The 19,361-nt window shown below is 42.4% G+C and overlaps 1 protein-coding gene across 3 annotated transcripts; it reads left to right on the forward strand.

Moving 5' to 3' along the window:
* The first annotated feature begins 248 nt into the window (after nucleotides 1-248).
* LOC125722782 (uncharacterized) lies at nucleotides 249-14,066 on the forward strand. 3 transcript variants are annotated; one of them, XR_007386581.1, is made up of 2 exons: nucleotides 249-1,800; nucleotides 13,915-14,066. XR_007386581.1 is itself a non-coding variant. In XM_048998986.1 (2 exons), the coding sequence occupies exon 1, from the start codon at nucleotides 492-494 to the stop codon at nucleotides 1,164-1,166; it is 675 nt and encodes a 224-aa protein (XP_048854943.1). In that variant the 5' UTR covers nucleotides 249-491; the 3' UTR covers nucleotides 1,167-1,173; nucleotides 13,292-14,066. The 3 variants fall into 3 exon arrangements, 2 of the variants coding, with proteins under 2 accessions (XP_048854943.1, XP_048854944.1); XM_048998986.1 differs by having other exon boundaries at nucleotides 249-1,173; nucleotides 13,292-14,066; XM_048998987.1 differs by lacking the exon at nucleotides 13,915-14,066 and having other exon boundaries at nucleotides 249-1,173; nucleotides 1,569-1,882.
* Nucleotides 14,067-19,361: the final 5,295 nt, after the last annotated feature.

Raw genomic sequence — 19,361 nt, forward strand, 5'->3', positions numbered from 1 at the left:
TCCAGCTCTTTATTTATTTTATTATCTCTCTTAAGTGCTGGTTAATCTCTCATTTATTCCCCAGAGAGCGAATTGAGAGAGCTGATCGATGGACCAACACCCAACACTGGGAAGCCTGGAACCTGTGGGATGAAGTGATCAACTGGGGAGAAGGTGTGGAGGAGTTCTCACCAGTGACACTCCCCACTGTCCAGGCTGGGGGGGTTAAGGGGGGATTGGGGGGGTCTACTGATTTGGGTAAGGGAGGGGAGAGTGTGGGAAAGGATGGACTGCTAGCCAGCACTAGTATTTCATCTCAAAGTCTTCAGAGTAATTACGGCCTTTCATCTGAAGACTGGGAAATTTATAAAACTTGCTACCTTAACAAAAAAAAGAAAGTCAGGAAGGACCGGACAAGCCGGGGGGAGGGTGAGGTAAGGGGGCAGAGTAGTGAGGAATATGTGGATGTACCAGAGTGGGGAACATTTGAGGGGAAGGCCTCCAGGGTTGTGATGGAGGGGACAGAGGCTGGTATTAGTATGATGGATATGCTAAATGGAGGTGAGGAGAATGTATGTGAGGTGGGAGTGAATGTGGAGGAGGTTAAGGGAGGAGGAGGGAAAAGTACAGGGAATGCTGTGGAATATGTGGTGTCACAAGTAGGCAGAACTTGGCTAGAACCCATCCAGGAGGAAGACCTTGAGGAAGATGAAGAAACAGATGAGGAGCTTCAGGAAGCAGAAGACACTGATGCTGCCACAGTGGACAGTTGGCAGTGCATGGCGGCATATGTAGCCAGAATATGGCTGCAGACTTTACAGGAAGATGGACCTGAGAAAAATGAAGAAGCTGATGTGGTATTCCAGCAGGCAGAAGATGCTGATGCTACCACACTGGTCAGGTTTCAGTGTATGGTGGCATCTGAAGACAGATCACAGCTACTGACTATACCAGAAGAAGGACCTGAGGAAGAGGACGAGACTGAAGTGATGAAGACAGATAAAACAAAAGAAGATGCTGATGCTGCCGAGAAGATCTACAGTGAAGAAGAAGTATCATTCCATGTGAATGCCGAAGATCTTTCTGAAGATGATACTGAGAAGAGCCACAAGAAGAAGAAGAAGAAGATGAAGTGGTGCTTCTTCTGCTGTCCCCTGCCCTTCAGAAGAAGTAGCAAGAGGCAGTAATTATAAGGTTGTGAATTCAGGTTTACAAATGACTTAAAGCAGTAATATAACTGCATTATTGACACCTTCACAATGCACTGTAATGCATCCATAAATATATTATAGACATGGGTATAAATATTGAAGAAAAAAAAGCATAACACATTATAGCCATGTTTATTATGGATTAATGGCCGATATAATGTATTATGAAGATATTTATTGTGTATATATAGATCAGAGCATTCATAATGCATTATCAAGGTAGCTATAATGTGTTATGCCTTTGTATAAGTATTTACAGCCGTGTTTTTAATACTTTTATAAATGATTTATAAGGCATTAATTGGGTATTTATTTATTTATTAGTTATATGACTGCTTTAAGTAAAGTTAAGTAAAGTGTTTATTTTCTTTTTCTTAGAATACCCGTGTTAGAGCCCTGCATTGGGACTGGGATCCCGCGGGACCCAACGGAAAGTGATACTGTTTAAGTGTTAATGTAGCTATAAGATACAATAGGATAAGATATGTTGAGTTAAAATATAAGATAGGCTAAGACGAAATATATTAATATAAGCTAAGTTGAAATATAATAAGATAAGATAGCCTATCTTATCATATAACTTAACCTAAGTTAAAATATAATAAGATAGGTTAAGTTAAGATATGACAAGATAGGTTAAGATAAAATATGATAGGCTAAGTTAACATATGATAAGGTAGGCTATGTTAAGATAAGAGATTTGCAATAAAACATATTTACTTTTCAAACTGTGTCTTTGTCATCTTTTCAGTGTTGTGTCTGTCTTTGTTTGATAATTTCGAATCGTTAATTTATATCTGAGACTCTCCTAAATGTCAATAAGCAGAGACGGAGGAATGGGAGGAAGGTACGGTTAAGTATAAATGATAAAGTATCAAAATCACAGTGCTACCTTATTTTGACGCAGAGAAAGTAATTTCAGTGTTACTACCACATATGAGTTAATGGCTGCAAATGTTGGTGTTACAAGTGCTGGTAAATAACGCGGCGTAAGTTTAACTCCGGTGTGTTTCTGAAAAACGCACCGCCTTCTGCCTGCTGTCATTCGGCGAACGTGTAGGAGGCTATTCTGGTAACAGGTAAAGTTGTCATTTAACATAATGCTAACGTGCATTACCTGTTAGTAAGTGTTTTACTATATCACACACCTTACGTCCTTTATAGTTGTAGTCCGGAGCACTCTGTATCCATGCTAACTAGCTAGCTAATGTTAACATGATGCAGTACAGTCTTCCAGCTTGGGGATTCCCACCCCTGTCCGCGGCCAGTATTCCACAGGGGGTTTGCGGAGGTGTTGGTTGCAAATGCAAACGATCCCTTCATGTTCATGTGTTGTGTTTTAATGTGTAAATAAAAGATAACTATCAAATTCAATGTTTATGTCCTATTATACTAGATAAGACTAAAATAGTTTGCCCTGCATATGGATGCCATGCAGTCAGAGTATGATCAAGACAGGGTGTGAGTGTGGAAAAAAGACAAATGTAACAGTATTTGAGGGAAGAGTGTGAAGGAGGGAAATGTAGGGAGAAGGAGGTTCCTCGGAGCTCCGAGATGTGTTTGGCTGTAATAAATCTGGAATATAGCTATATGACATAGTTTTTAATAAAACCAGCATTTATTTTTTAGGTTTGTCGAGCTCCGTCAAAACAATTAGAACGAGTCCATTATGTAACTGGAACCCCTCTCACATGTAAACACAGTGACACGCTACAGCGTTGGTTTGTTGTCTGAGGCTATGATACTGACCACAAACACATTCTCAAATTTCACTGCACCAATCATAGCATATGCAGGCAGAAAAATGATAGCAAAAAACATTCAGCATTAGACTCTAAAACCGTCTGTAATGTCTGTGTTTATCCAGTGGACCATAAATTAAAATAAGCTTTCCTATTTCAGTTTCTTTCAGATGTTATAAAGTAGTAAATAAAGAATCATATTAATTAAACCATGTATTACTGACTATCAGACAACTTCAACAAGTTACCAAATGGATGCAAAATCAAAGATATTCATTTGCGCCTGGCACTAACCATGTACTCCTTCACAGTACTAAGCCATAGAAAGGGCCCCAATGAAACCCCTGCATTCCTGCATCGCAGATACTCTAATCTCAGCATTTATAAGATTATATTTGTACTACCTGCCAATTTTTATATTAGATGAGACTAAAAATTGAGAAATATCTATATGCAGAAGTAGTTTTTCCTGATAAGAAGGATAATATCAAGACTGTCAGCATTTACAAATCGAATCATGACATATCTGAGTAGCCCAGACTGTCCGGAAAACAAAGCCGTACAGCATATGTGGCTGACTAATGTACATACAGTGTAATAAGCTGATAATCAAATGGATAGAAAAACGCTCAATAATAGACAGGATTCAAAGGGTAAATAAGGTGCATCATGTGGAAGAGAAGTTAGGTGGCGTTGGGGTGCATTGTGAGTTTCATCTGGAAGCTAGAAGGGAACAAACAGGGCTTTTGGGGGGGGGGGGACTTCTCCGGGGGCTACATCGCTCTACCTTTTTTTAAAATGATTTATTTAAAAAAAAAAATCTTTTCTTCTTACACTATAATGGCAGGTTTAGGACTAATACAGTACAGTCATAACCAGTGTCAGGGATTCTATGCATTGCTACACAGAGACAAGTCCAGATATTGAGCCCAAGGCTAAAATTGTGGTTTACTTACAAGTGCACTTTGCTGGGCAGTGGGGGTGTTTGTCCTTCTCTGCTCACATTTTCCCCTCTTATCCTGTCTTCTCCTCCGCAGCCCTTCCTCCTTCTCTCTGTTGCTCCTATATTCCCTCCCCTCCAGTCATCTATGTTCTCCTTCCTCTGCGGTCTCTCCTCTTCTCCCATTCTTCAGTTATACTGTCTTCTCCGCTCTCCCTGTATCCCTCCTGTCTTCTGGTCCTGTCGTCTTTTCTCCAGTCATCCCCTGCTTCTCAGTCATCTCTGCATCTTTTCTCTCATTTGTTTGCTTATTCTTTGATTGTTTGTGTTATTCGTTAACCCACCACCCCATGCTGGATGAGTCTTGATGTTTTTTGAAGTTTTTTTAAAGTTAGGCTTCTTCCTTTGTTTTTGTGCCATATCTTCTGCCCTCTTCTGGTTGCGGCAGTGCATGACACGGGTGGAAAATAGGGTTTTTTACAACACACACATCAAAACCAATAGGATCAGGAAGGATCAGAATTCCCACTCTCCTTACCAACACCTCGAAAAGCCAGGCCTTGCCGTGCCAAGTACTTAACTTCAGAAGATTTTTCCTCACTTGCTGCTGCTCTTTCCAGCTCATCTGAAGGTTGAATATTAACAGGATTGATCTTCTGAATCCATGTCATCAGTGCTAATCTGTGGCACTGCCTGTCTTTATGTGCACTGAATTTCCCCAGTGCCTTTTCCAGTTTCACATGCCAGTCTTCACAAGAGCTGAATGTGTCTTTCATGCCAGTTTAGACATTTGTGTTGCAAATTATTTTGCACAGTAGAAACAAAGAACCCCCCTTAAGACGAGGGGGGGGGCTGTAATGGAGCCCAGTGTGATCTTTAAACCATTTCTCCTGAAAGCAGGGTCTCCTGTTTGATAGACGTGACATTTACATTTGGCTGATTTGGTGAAGGCCCAAGCTCACTAATAATGGTACTGCAGCCAGCCAGTAGGGGGCGCTTGACATTTAGGGTTTTCACCTATTAGAGATGTTATGGTCTCCTTGTTTTTTGCAGTCAATGCTTTGATCACAGAATAAATATTAAAGAAGTGAGCACTTTTGTCATGCTTTAGTAAGATTAGTAACACACTGCTTCAGATTTCAGTGACCTGATCTCTGCTTGCAAAGAGCCTGAGATGGACCTCAAAGGTTTAAATATACATTTGCTGATAAATGAAATGCTATGTGGCCCAGTGGGTGGCGCTGTCTGGGGATTTGAACCCCCATTACTGCATGTTCATACCTTGTTTGTGCTGGTTTGCCTGCTGTTTCTGCCGCAGGTGAAAAAGCATACAGGCAGCTGAACCGGTGTCTCTAAACAAGCCATTGTGGCTGCGGGTCATAAGGCGATTTCCTACTGCACGAACTTGGCCCAATTGAAGGTCTTAGGAGGTAGTTCCTGAACCATTTTTTAGTTCCAAAAAGAACATACTTTTTTCTCGACCAAGACTTACTGGGTGGGGCTTATAGTGATAAACTTTTCCTATTGGTTGACCACAAGCCCCAGCGCCAACTTGAAAGTTTCATGGAAATGCAGGAAAAGAGAAGTGGAGCAAAAATTGAGCAGATGTAATTTTTTGTAGCTCAGTTACACTAAAGGCATCAATGAGTAACTTTTTTGCTTCTGTCCCCATAGTTCTGCATCTGAAAATGCGATTGATAACGATTAGCGTAATGAAGAAGTGTATATTATGGACACTGGACTGGAGCATTATCAGATAACCTCTCAGTTATCCTTGTGTGAGAAATATACACAGTCACATATTGAGATTATATTAGATGATGTGGTCTTGAGAGTGGGGCGGCATGGTGGTGCAGTGTTGCCTCACACCTCTGGGACCCGGGTTCGAGACTCCACCTGGGTCACATGTGTGCAGAGTTTGCATGTTCTCCCCATGTCGTTGTGGGGTTTCCTCCGGGTACTCCGGTTTCCCCCCACAGTCCAAATACATGCTGAGCCTAATTGGACTTGCTAAATTGCCTGTAGGTGTGCATGTGTGAATGCATGGTGTGTGAGTGTGCCCTGCGATGGGCTGGTCCCACATCCTGGGTTGTTCCCTGCCTCGTGCCCATTGCTTCCGGGATAGGCTCCGGACCCCCCACGACCCAGTAGGATAAGCGGTTTGGAAAATGGATGGATAATAATAATAACAAATAATGATGATAATAATAATTGCACTATGTCCAATGACTGCCAGTTACTGTAAACAGTAAAGTACACGTAACTGGACATGACGTGTTAAAACGTCCGAACGGCTTGACACGTAAATAATGTACGTGTCAAGTACATCATTTGCTGACAATTACTTTGACAGCTGGGAGGAAGACACAGAGTAGATGAATTGATCATATTGAGGGGTTGTGCCATTGCCTTTCTCTGTCCATGTCCTTGTGTTCTACACCACATGATTGTTTCCTGTAAACCTGCGTTAGGCTCTTTCTGTACCTTTCCGACACAGAAGCCTTTTCTTAAGATGGATTTATAACTGTCTTCTCACTTGAGTATGAATGATGCTTAGATATAATCTATATAATATAAATTTGATATATACTATATATGTGCACCCCACAGAAATCTCCACAATTGTAGAGATACATATGGTCTCTATGCTTTTCCTAGAGAGCCCAGGCATGAGAAACAAAATAATCAGTTTTCCATAGCATTTTCCTCCAAGCCTTCTCTAGTTAAACCATAGAGACTATACCATCTCGCGTAGTCACTGGATAGCATGCAAAGAGCCATTTCTGTGGTTTTTGTTCTCTTGCCCCATTCATCACAATCGCGGTGGATTTAAAGAAAAAGTCAAAAACAGTACTGTGTCATGCTATGTGTAATAGGATTGCAGATTAGCTTAATGGACAGTCACCCCCGTTTAATTTTTTTACAGTTTTTCTGAATACTTAAACACTAACAATGATTCTTATAAAACTATTAATAGTTATAGCAAAATTACTCACTGTTTTGCACTCAGTTTGCACTTTTGTAACACACAATTTGCAAATGTGTAAATACAATCCACTGCACAGCACTCTTTTTGCGGAACTGTAAACACAACTCACTGTTTTACACACAATTTCTAAATGATCAACACACTCCTAGTAAAACTATACACATTTATAGCTATTGATTACACTACTTTGCCAGCTGTCTGGCCACACTGTCACATGTGAAAACGGTTTTAGATAATTAGTTCACTTTGCAATCAGCATGAGCGCTATAAATAAACCACAGGTACAGTAAGCTTTCAGTGTGGAGAACAATGGAGGGAGAAGGAAGACTGAGAAGAGTGAGAATTAGAGAAGGGCGAGGAAGAGAATGAAGACTAGGAGGTGAATTTAGAGGATGAGGAGGTGAAGAGGAAGGAGGAAGGGTAAGAAGAAATAGAACAACTGATGTCATCAGAGCTACAACAGTGGATCATGTGATCAACCATGGAATGACCCTGAGGGAAGCTGGCCAATGGGTTCAGTCTGACCTGAGCCGCTACGCTGTAGCAGGCATCATAAGGACGGTTCCAAATGAGAATCGGTTAGTACAGTTACTTCACAGTACGTTTTGTAATAGTACTATACTCTAATGAGAAACACAACAATGCTGTACAGGTAAAAACTGAAATGGTTACTCTACAGACCTGCTAGACATCCAGAATCTGGGGGCAGAGGAAGAATGTTCACTGAAGAACGAGAGACCCATATAGTTAATATGGTGATCACAAATAATTCCATTAGGCTACGAGAAATACAGCAGCGTATAACAGAGGATGACACCATCTCCCAAAACATGAACAATGTGAGCATCTCTGCATTATCTCGTGTACTGGCATGCAACAGAATCAGGATGAAGCACATTTACAGAGTCCCTTTTGAAAGAAACAGTGAACGTGTTAGCATGGCAGGAACATTATTGTACACGGTGCCATAATCAATGTCCCAGGACAGCGTAGTGGTAACATAACTATGTGCGCAGCTATAAGTTAGAACGGTGCTGTTCACCATCATGCAACCCTGGGCCCATGTAACACTGCACACATTATTACATTCCTGGACAGCCAACATCATATGCTCACTAATGTTCACAGACCAGTTATGTCATCATCCATCCATCCATTTTCCAAACCGCTTATCCTACTGGGTCGCGGGGGGTCCGGAGCCTATCCCGGAAGCAATGGGCATGAGGCAGGGAACAACCCAGGATGGGGGGCCAGCCCATTGCAGGGCACACTCAAACACCAGTCACTCTCACACACACACCTACGGGCAATTTAGCAACTCCAATTAGCCTCACCGTGTTTTTGGACTGTGGGGGGAAACCAGAGTACCCGGAGGAAACCTCACGACGACATGGGGAGAACATGCAAACTCCACACACGTGACCCAGGCAGAGTCTCAAACCCGGGTCCCAGAGGTGTGAGGCAACAGTGCTAACCACTGCACCATCATGCCGCCCCCCATAAATTCATTTTTCCATTTTTATTTTCAATAATATTGATGTTAACTCAGCATCTTATTTTCAATGTTGAAAAAGTCACTTTATATCAAGGTTTCGCCACCATTAATTTTTCAATATTAAAAAAATGACCAAAAATCAATTCAGTTTCAATGCTGATAATTTAACACTGACCATAATTCAATGCATTTAAAAGGCTGCACCATATCATGATATGCAAATAAACATCCAGCATCATTGTTTCACAGGGAAGTACATTATGTATTGATAATTATAACCCTAACCCTTACTTCTCAGCTTGACAAACATAAGGTGCGGTGTGTGAACATGTGAACTGGTTGAAATGCAAGTGTCTCACAGTCAATGCATAAGACTTGAGAGCCCTGACTTTACTTATATAGCCCACAACATGTTTATGATTCATAAATAAATCTGGCCAGCAAATCGGTCTTTCATTTTCCACAGAATAAAAAGAACGATAATGTTATCCCGCTGATAATTGCAGGCGCGTTTCACCCCCGGCACTGGCTGGAGACACAGGCAAAAGGCATACAATCTTATTGAGGTACAAAAATTATTCCATCTACTCTGCACATCTGCATAACTTCCATCATAGTGCCAGTTTTTGCGGTCAGCAAGTTTATTACTGTAAGTGCCTCCATAGCAGTGCCTCTGAGGAACTGAACCGGACTTCCGATGGTGTCTCTCACATGCACATCATACATATATATATATATACACTCACTCTCTCCGGGTCTTTCACATGATATGTGGTCAGCCACTATATGGGAGGGATATTCAGGCATAAATTAAGGGCATATTTACAAGCCGCACTAGTGTACCTATGTAACCGGTCATTCCCTGCCTATACTCTGCATTGTGTTTTGGGGTGTTATCAGGTGTGTGTGGGGTGCAGGAGGAAGGGATATTACAGACGCCGTTGTCGTTCCTGGATTTTATTGAAACTGTTGGGAACAATAAGGAAAGGGGTAAACTTCATATGCTCTGGCCCTCTCGCTCTCTCTGCACAAAGTAAAACAATGTATATACTTATGTATAGACGTGTTTTCTATCCCCTGCTTATGATGAATAATAAATCAAATATAATATATAATATATGGGTCATAATTATACAATTGATTTACTAACTCGGGGGACCCTGCCACTAGATCCTCACCTCTTCCCACGTGTGCAATACACCAAAGGGAAGAGGAAATGAGGTCGGGACCCTTATAAAGGGGAAAAGACAGAGGGAGGGGCGATGCAGGACAAAAGCATCATGGGAAAGTTTAAAGGATATTGTACCCATCAGGTTAGACAGAAGAAGGAAAACAGAATCTTGTATAATTATAAATTAAAAGTAAAATAACAACCTGTTACACGTCACCTACACTTCAGACTTCATCCTCAAAATCAAAGCAGTATTAACACAAGCAACATGTTCCATCTCTTAAATCCAATCTAACATTTAAAAATAAAGTCTGTTTCAACTGGACTTTTATCTAAGAAAAACAAACATTTTATGTTCGAGTTGTTATAAAACTACTGAAACAAATAATTGGCTATACTGCAGTTCCGCTGTCTTGTTTGGCACCCTAAATTATGTCCTGCATTCTGTGGAAACAAATGAAGGCTAAGGAATGTTACGTAACACAGCTAGAATGCAAAAACTCTACCTGGTGTAATTCAGTGCATAAAACCAATGGTCTTAAGTGTGGTGTCTTCTTCGTAACACTCCCTGACTTTTGTATCCATGACTATGAGATAGGGTGGGCTGCTTTTCTTCCTTCCTTTGACTAGTATTCCTCCCTTTCCTCCCAGCCTTGGGTGGTGGGTCAGGCAGCATCACCTTCTTTTAATAGACCCAGGTGTCATTTATCTTGAAATTAGGTTCAAGTGCAGAAAATGATCTAGCAGAAGTCTTAGACAATCTCTGAATTACAGAGAAATCTGATTTATTCTGAAACTGTGAGAAATTGTTCATCTGTATTTTGCTGCATTGCTAATTGTTGATGTGTGTGCCCTCCTTGTGCAGTAAAGGGGAGATCACATGCAGAGCTGGTTTTCTGTAGTTTCTTAGCCTGAATTAAAATAAAATATTCTCTTCATATAGGAACCAAGTCTCTGGCTGGAAATTTCTACAAAAGGTCCATCCTCTTTTGCCGTATCAACACTTAAATGAGAAAAGCAGACAGGGAGAGTATAGGTGACTGCAGTGACTGTCCTTCCATGCAATCCATATGTACAAGGGGTATGACCAGAGTACACATGTACAAAAAATTATATATCAAAAGCAAGTACCTTTGTTGAAACGTGAAGGTAATCGTTTACAGCATAACAATTCCATCCTAAAAAAAAGAATTTGTCTGTGTATTGCCTAGGAACTGCTACAATGTTAAAATGGTAAATCCCAACCAAACAGAGCAAAAACTGACACGTTATTTAAGAACTGAAAGAAGGAGAAAATTGAAAACTTTCTTCGAGGGATCAATAACATATATGTTTTGTTTCCCACAGTCCTGTTATTAATTCAAATCTTAAATCCTGTACTTTGATATTTTGGGCTGAATGTAATGACAGCAAACGTAACAGCTGCCTCAATGCAGGTGAAGGCAGCCCAGAGGGTCCAAGAGGTCAGTGGTCAATTACTGCATAGGGATCAAATCTGCAATCAGAAAATTACTGCATACATGCCTTTATATTACGGTCAAGCGGAGAGTCAGAGCAGTTTCCATAGAAACAACGTAAACAAACTTTACCGTTTGAAGCACAACAAACTCTGAGTGAAAATGGCGCAGAGGTGAGTAGCTTGTTAGCTCTCCAAAATGTCTTTGAATTCTTCAACTGATGTTGTGCTACTTTGATTATTTAGCCTTTTATACTATAATGACATAGTAAATGTCTATAATACAATAAAAACATTACATTTTTTTTCATATTACATATTTTTTAACGTCATTTAAAGTGCAGTGGTTTTTTATTGCTACTGTGGTTGCTAATATTTAAATAATGACAGACTATTTGGTTAGTAAATTCATCTCAAACATGCTAGTTTAGTAGGGCTTCCCAACCTTTCGATATCCGCGGATCAGTTTCCGTCGTAGAAAAGTGTCACGGATGGGTAAGACGGCGGTATAATTTGGGGGTTCCCACGCCGAGCGGCGGGAGATTGACGGTGTATACGGACATGCGGGGCTAATGGCGTATTTCCGTACATCAATACGGGCAGCTTTCTTTCCAAAACGGCGCGATCCCCTAATAAACGGGACGGCTGGCTCCTCTACCCCCGGTTGTCTGCCGCCCGGTGCAATACTCCGCGCGGACGGTACCGGAACACCGACCGGAAGTTGGGACCCCCTACTGTACAGGGTGGTAGGTAAATTGTTAAATAAAAATTGGGCCATTACTTTCGGAGTAGGCTAGATGCTTCTAAGTTTATCATTACATCTATTTACATTGTTACACAGGATTAACACTTTCAAATATTCTTAGCTTGGTTAGTGTTAACTCAGTTCTTGGTAGTATGCATCTGGGTATTCATTTGATGTGGAGCACAGTTGTTTCGTATTTGATTCTAGTTATAATTTGGTGACATTACTATTTAATATGATATTGCACTTACAGTATCGTGCATTTTACAGTAGATTTTTTTGCAATTTTGCTCGCTGTTTCTTTTATTCTTTCTTTTTTATATATGTGAACCCTGTAATTATTTATTATAATAATTATAACAATTCTATTTTCTGTATGGTTGAAGAATTTCCAGCTCTTTATTTATTTTATTATCTCTGTTAAGTGCTGGTTAATCTCTCATTTATTCCCCAGAGAGCGAATTGAGAGAGCTGATCGATGGACCAACACCCAACACTGGGAAGCCTGGAACCTGTGGGATGAAGTGATCAACTGGGGAGAAGGTGTGGAGGAGTTCTCACCAGTGACACTCCCCACTGTCCAGGCTGGGGGGGTTAAGGGGGGATTGGGGGGGTCTACTGATTTGGGTAAGGGAGGGGAGAGTGTGGGAAAGGATGGACTGCTAGCCAGCACTAGTATTTCATCTCAAAGTCTTCAGAGTAATTACGGCCTTTCATCTGAAGACTGGGAAATTTATAAAACTTGCTACCTTAACAAAAAAAAGAAAGTCAGGAAGGACCGGACAAGCCGGGGGGAGGGTGAGGTAAGGGGGCAGAGTAGTGAGGAATATGTGGAGGTACCAGAGTGGGGAACATTTGAGGGGAAGGCCTCCAGGGTTGTGATGGAGGGGACAGAGGCTGGTATTAGTATGATGGATATGCTAAATGGAGGTGAGGAGAATGTATGTGAGGTGGGAGTGAATGTGGAGGAGGTTAAGGGAGGAGGAGGGAAAAGTACAGGGAATGCTGTGGAATATGTGGTGTCACAAGTAGGCAGAACTTGGCTAGAACCCATCCAGGAGGAAGACCTTGAGGAAGATGAAGAAACAGATGAGGAGCTTCAGGAAGCAGAAGACACTGATGCTGCCACAGTGGACAGTTGGCAGTGCATGGCGGCATATGTAGCCAGAATATGGCTGCAGACTTTACAGGAAGATGGACCTGAGGAAAATGAAGAAGCTGATGTGGTATTCCAGCAGGCAGAAGATGCTGATGCTACCACACTGGTCAGGTTTCAGTGTATGGTGGCATCTGAAGACAGATCACAGCTACTGACTATACCAGAAGAAGGACCTGAGGAAGAGGACGAGACTGAAGTGATGAAGACAGATAAAACAAAAGAAGATGCTGATGCTGCCGAGAAGATCTACAGTGAAGAAGAAGTATCATTCCATGTGAATGCCGAAGATCTTTCTGAAGATGATACTGAGAAGAGCCACAAGAAGAAGAAGAAGAAGATGAAGTGGTGCTTCTTCTGCTGTCCCCTGCCTTTCAGAAGAATTAGCAAGAGGCAGTAATTATAAGGCTGTGAATTCAGGTTTACAAATGACTTAAAGCAGTAATATAACTGCATTATTGACACCTTCACAATGCACTGTAATGCATCCATAAATATATTATAGACATGGGTATAAATATTGAAGAAAAAAAAGCATAACACATTATAGCCATGTTTATTATGGATTAATGGCCGATATAATGTATTATGAAGATATTTATTGTGTATATATAGATCAGAGCATTCATAATGCATTATCAAGATAGCTATAATGTGTTATGCCTTTGTATAAGTATTTACAGCCGTGTTTTTTATACTTTTATAAATGATTTATAAGGCATTAATTGGGTATGTATAATGCAGTTATATGACTGCTTTAAGTAAAGTTAAGTAAAGTGTTTATTTTCTTTTTCTTAGAATACCCGTGTTAGAGCCCTGCATTGGGACTGGGATCCCGCGGGACCCAACGGAAAGAGATACTGTTTAAGTGTTAATGTAGCTATAAGATACGATAGGATAAGATATGCTGAGTTAAAATATAAGATAGGCTAAGACGAAATATATTAATATAAGCTAAGTTGAAATATAATAAGATAAGATAGGTTAAGTTATATGATAAGATAGGCTAAGTTAAAATATAATAAGATAGGTTAAGTTAAGATATGACAAGATAGGCTAAGATAAAATATGATAGGCTAAGTTAACATATGATAAGATAGGCTAAGTTAAAATATGATGATAGGCTAAGTTAAAATATAAGATGGGTTAAGTTAACATATGATAAGGTAGGCTATGTTAAGATAAGAGATTTGCAATAAAACATATTTACTTTTCAAACTGTGTCTTTGTCATCTTTTCAGTGTTGTGTCTGTCTTTGTTTGATAATTTTGAATTGTTAATTTATATCTGACACTCTCCTAAATGTCAATAAGCAGAGACGGAGGAATGGGAGGAAGGTACAGTTAAGTATAAATGATAAAGTATCAAAATCACAGTGTTGCCTTATTTTGACGCAGAGAAAGTAATTTCAGTGTTACTACCACATATGAGTTAACGGCTGCATATGTTGGTGATAGAAGTGCCGGTAAATAACGCGGCGTAAGTTTAACTCCGGTGTGTTTCTGAAAAACGCGCAGCCTTCTGCCTGCTGTCATTCGTCGCACGTGTAGGAGGCTATTCTGGTAAGTAACAGGTAAAGTTGTCATTTAACGTAATGCTAACGTGCATTACCTGTTAGTAAGTGTTTTACTATATCACACACCTTACGTCCTTTATAGTTGTAGTCCGGTGCACTCTGTATCCATGCTAACTAGCTAGCTAATGTTAACATGACGCAGTACAGTCTTCCAGCTTGGGGATTCCCACCCCTGTCCGCGGCCAGTATTCCGCAGGGGGTTTGCGGAGGTGTTGGTTGCAAATGCAAACGATCCCTTCATGTTCATGTGTTGTGTTCTAATGTGTAAATAAAATATAACTATCAAATTCAATGTTTATGTCCTATTATACTAGATAAGACTGTAAAATAGTTTGCCCTGCATATGGATGCCATGTAGTCAGAGTATGATCAAGATAGGGTGTGAGTGTGGAAAAAAGACAAATGTAACAGTATTTGAGGGAAGAGTGTGAAGGAGGGAAATGTAGGGAGAAGGAGGTTCCTCGGAGCTCCGAGATGTGTTTGGCTGTAATAAATCTGGAATATAGCTATATGACATAGTTTTTGATAAAACCAGCATTTATTTTTTAAGTTTGTTGAGCTCCGTCAAAACAATTAGAACGAGTTCATTATGTAACTGGAACCCCTCTCACATGTAAACACAGTGACACACTACAGCATTGGTTTGTTGTCTGAGGCTATGATACTGACCACAAACACATTCTCAAATTTCACTGCACCAATCACAGCATATGCAGGCAGAAAAATGATCGCAAAAAACATTCAGCATTAGACTCTAAAACCGTCTGTAATGTCTATGTTTATCCAGTGGACCATAAATTAAAATAAGCTTTCCTATTTCAGTTTCTTTTAGATGTTATAAAGTAATAAATAAACAATCATAATAATTAAACCATGTATTACTGACTATCAGACAACTTCAACAAGTTACCACATGGATGCAAAATCAAAGATATTCATTTGCGCCTGGCACTAACCATGTATTCCTTCACAGTACTAAGCCATAGAAAGGTCCCCAATGAAACCCCTGCATTCCTGCATCGCAGATACCCTAATCTCAGCATTTATAAGGTTATATTTGTACTACCTGCCAATTTTTATATTAGATGAGACTAAAAATTGAGAAATATCTATATGCAGAAGTAGTTTTCCCTGATAAGAAGGATAATATCAAGACTGTCAGCATTTACAAATCGAATTATTACATATCTGAGTAGCCCAGACTGTCCGGAAAACAAAGCCGTACAGCATATGTGGCTGACTAATGTACATGCAGTGTAATAAGCTGATAATCAAATGGATAGAAAAGCGCTCAATAATAGACAGGATTCAGAGGGTAAATAAGGTGCATCATGTGGAAGAGAAGTTAGGTGGCGTTGGGGTGCATTGTGAGTTTCATCTGGTAGCTAGAAGGGAACAAACAGGGCTTGGGGGGGGGGACTTCTCCGGGGGCTACATCGCTCTACCTTTTTTTAAAATTATTTATTAAAAAAAAAAATAAAATCTTTTCTTCTTACACTATAATGGCAGGTTTAGGACTAATACAGTACAGTCATAACCAGTGTCAGGGATTCTATGCATTGCTACACAGAGACAAGTCCAGATATTGAGCCCAAGGCTAAAATTGTGGTTTACTTACAAGTGCACTTTGCTGGGCAGTGGGGGTGTTTGTCCTTCTCTGCTCACATTTTCCCCTCTTATCCTGTCTTCTCCGCAGCCCTTCCTCCTTCTCTCTGTTGCTCCTATATTCCCTCCCCTCCAGTCATCTATGTTCTCCTTCCTCTGCGGTCTCTCCTCTTCTCCCATTCTTCAGTTATACTGTCTTCTCCGCTCTCCCTGTATCCCTCCTGTCTTCTGGTCCTGTCGTCTTTTCTCCAGTCATCCCCTGCTTCTCAGTCATCTCTGCATCTTTTCTCTCATTTGCTTGCTTATTCTTTGATTGTTTGTGTTATTCGTTAACCCACCACCCCATGCTGGATGAGTCTTGATGTTTTTTGAAGTTTTTTTAAAGTTAGGCTTCTTCCTTTGTTTTTGTGCCATATCTTCTGCCCTCTTCTGGTTGCGGAAGTGCATGACACGGGTGGAAAATAGGGTTTATTACAACACACACATCAAAACCAAAAGGATCAGGATGGATCTAAAATAAACAGCAAATGACCAGGAATGAACTAAATGATGGAATAAACACAACTGGAGAACTATATACATACATACAGCTATAATGAACCATGAAACAACAGAAGCAGAACAGGCACTTAAATACACAGCTAACAAGACACAATGCAGGACAGTGAGAATCATAACCAATAACAAGGACTGAGGGCAATCCAGGAACAGGTGTTACAGTTAAACAGCACTGGTGAAATCAAAGTGACCTTTCAGCCACATGGTCAGCTCTGCATCGCCCTCTGCTGTTTGCATTAGAAGCTGCTTGAAATTCCCACTCTCCTTACCAACACCTCGAAAAGCCAGGCCTTGCCGTGCCAAGTACTTAACTTCAGAAGATTTTTCCTCACTTGCTGCTGCTCTTTCCAGCTCATCTGAAGGTTGAATATTAACAGGATTGATCTTCTGAATCCATGTCATCAGTGCTAATCTGTGGCACTGCCTGTCTTTATGTGCACTGAATTTCCCCAGTGCCTTTTCCAGTTTCACATGCCAGTCTTCACAAGAGCTGAATGTGTCTTTCATGCCAGTTTAGACATTTGTGTTACAAATTACTTTGCACAGTAGAAACAAAGAACCCCCCTTAAGACGAGGGGGGGCTGTAATGGAGCCCAGTGTGATCTTTAAACCATTTCTCCTGAAAGCAGGGTCTCCTGTTTGATAGACGTGACATTTACATTTGGCTGATTTGGTGAAGGTCCAAGCTCCTCCCCCCTCCTCCCTAATACACCTTCATCTTCACCTGCCTGTCTGCTCTCTCTCTCTCTCTCTCTGCCATTGACTCACACTCAGTCTCCCTGATTAAATGCTGTATCTGAAATACACACCACAGGCCAAACTAAGAAGCATATTAAACTAACATCAGGATCAGGCTGCTGTGACGTCATTATTCACTCTTAACCATCAATATTTGCTCCTTTTCTCACTCCCCTCCATGTCGCCTGCATTCTCTGCCGTCAGCAGCCTCTTGCTGTCTCTCCCACTGTTGCCTCACACCTCTGGGACCCGGGTTCGAGTCTCCGCCTGGGTCACATGAGTGTGGCGTTTGCATGTTCTCCCCATGTTGTCGTGAGGTTTCCTCCGGGTACTCTGGTATCCCCCCACAGTCCAAAAACATGCTGAGGCTAACTGGAGTTGCTAAATTGCCCGTAGGTGTGCGTGTGAGAGTGAATGGTGTATGAGTGTGCCCTGCGATGGGCTGGCCCCCCATCCTGGGTTGTTCCCTGCCTCATGCCCATTGCTTCCGGGGTAGGCTCCGGACCGCCTGTGTCCCAGTAGGATAAGTGGTTTGGGAAATGGATGGATGGATGGGATGATTTTCTGCACACTTGGATTATTTATTTGCCCCCCTTGTCTTTTGTACATCTTACTTTGAAAAAACCCCCCTCCAATGGGCTCACCACCCATGGGAGGGGCCATAGGGGTCGGGTGCGAAGTGATCTGGGCGGCGGCCAAAGGCGGGGACCTTGGCGGTCCGATCCTCGGCTGCAGAAGCTAGCTCTAGGGACATGGAATGTCACCTCTCTGATGGGGAAAGAGCCTGAGCTGGTGCGCGAGGTTGTGAAGTTCCGGCTAGATATAGTCGGACTCACCTCGACGCACGGCTTGGGCTCTGGAACCAGTCTCCTTGAGGGGGGTTGGACCCTTTTCCACTCTGGAGTTGCCCGCGGGGAGAGGCGCCGAGCGGGCGTGGGCATACTTATTGCCCCCAGGCTGGGTGCCTGTACATTGGGGTTTACCGCAGTGGACGAGAGGGTAGCCTCCCTCCGCCTTCGGGTGGGGGGACGGGTCCTGACTGTTGTTTGCGCTTATGCGCCAAACAGCAGTTCGGAATACCCACCCTTTTTGGAGTCCTTGGAAGGGGTGTTGGAGAGCGCTCCTCCTGGGGACTCCCTTGTTCTGCTGGGGGACTTCAATGCTCACGTGGGCAGCGACAGTGAGACCTGGAGGGGCGTGATTGGGAGGAACGGCCCCCCCGATCTGAACCCGAGCGGTGTTTTGTTATTGGACTTCTGTGCTCGTCACGGACTGTCCATAATGAACACCATGTTCAAGCATAAGGGTGTCCATATGTGCACTTGGCACCAGGACACCCTAGGCCGCAGTTCGATGATCGACTTTGTAGTCGTGTCGTCGGACTTGCGGCCGCATGTTTTGGACACTCGGGTGAAGAGAGGGGCGGAGCTGTCAACCGATCACTACCTGGTGGTGGGTTGGCTCCGCTGGTGGGGGAGGAAGCCGGCCAGGCCTGGCAGGCCCAAGCGTATAGTGAGGGTCTGCTGGGAACGTCTGGCGGAATCCCCTGTCAGGGAGAGTTTCAACTCCTACCTCCAGCAGAACTTCTCCCATATCCCGGGGGAGGCGGGGGACACTGAGTCCGAATGGGCCATGTTCCGTGCCTCCATTGTGGAGGCGGCTGACCGGAGCTGCGGCCGCAAGGTGGTCGGTGCCTGTCGCGGCAGTAATCCCCGAACCCGCTGGTGGACACCGGTGGTAAGGGATGCCGTCAAGCTGAAGAAGGAGTCTTATCGGGCCTTTCTGGCCTGTGGGACTCCAGACGCAGCTGACGGCTACCGGCAGGCCAAGCGGAATGCGGCTTTGGCGGTCGCTGAGGCAAAAACTCGGGTGTGGGAGGAGTTTGGTGAGGCCATGGAGAACGACTTCCGGACGGCTTCGAGGAGATTCTGGTCCACCATCCGGCGGCTCCGGGCGGGAAAGCGGTGCAGCATCAACACTATTTATGGTGGGGATGGTGC

This window comes from Brienomyrus brachyistius, unplaced genomic scaffold, assembly GCF_023856365.1.
Source record: "Brienomyrus brachyistius isolate T26 unplaced genomic scaffold, BBRACH_0.4 scaffold42, whole genome shotgun sequence".
Lineage (NCBI taxonomy): Eukaryota > Metazoa > Chordata > Actinopteri > Osteoglossiformes > Mormyridae > Brienomyrus > Brienomyrus brachyistius.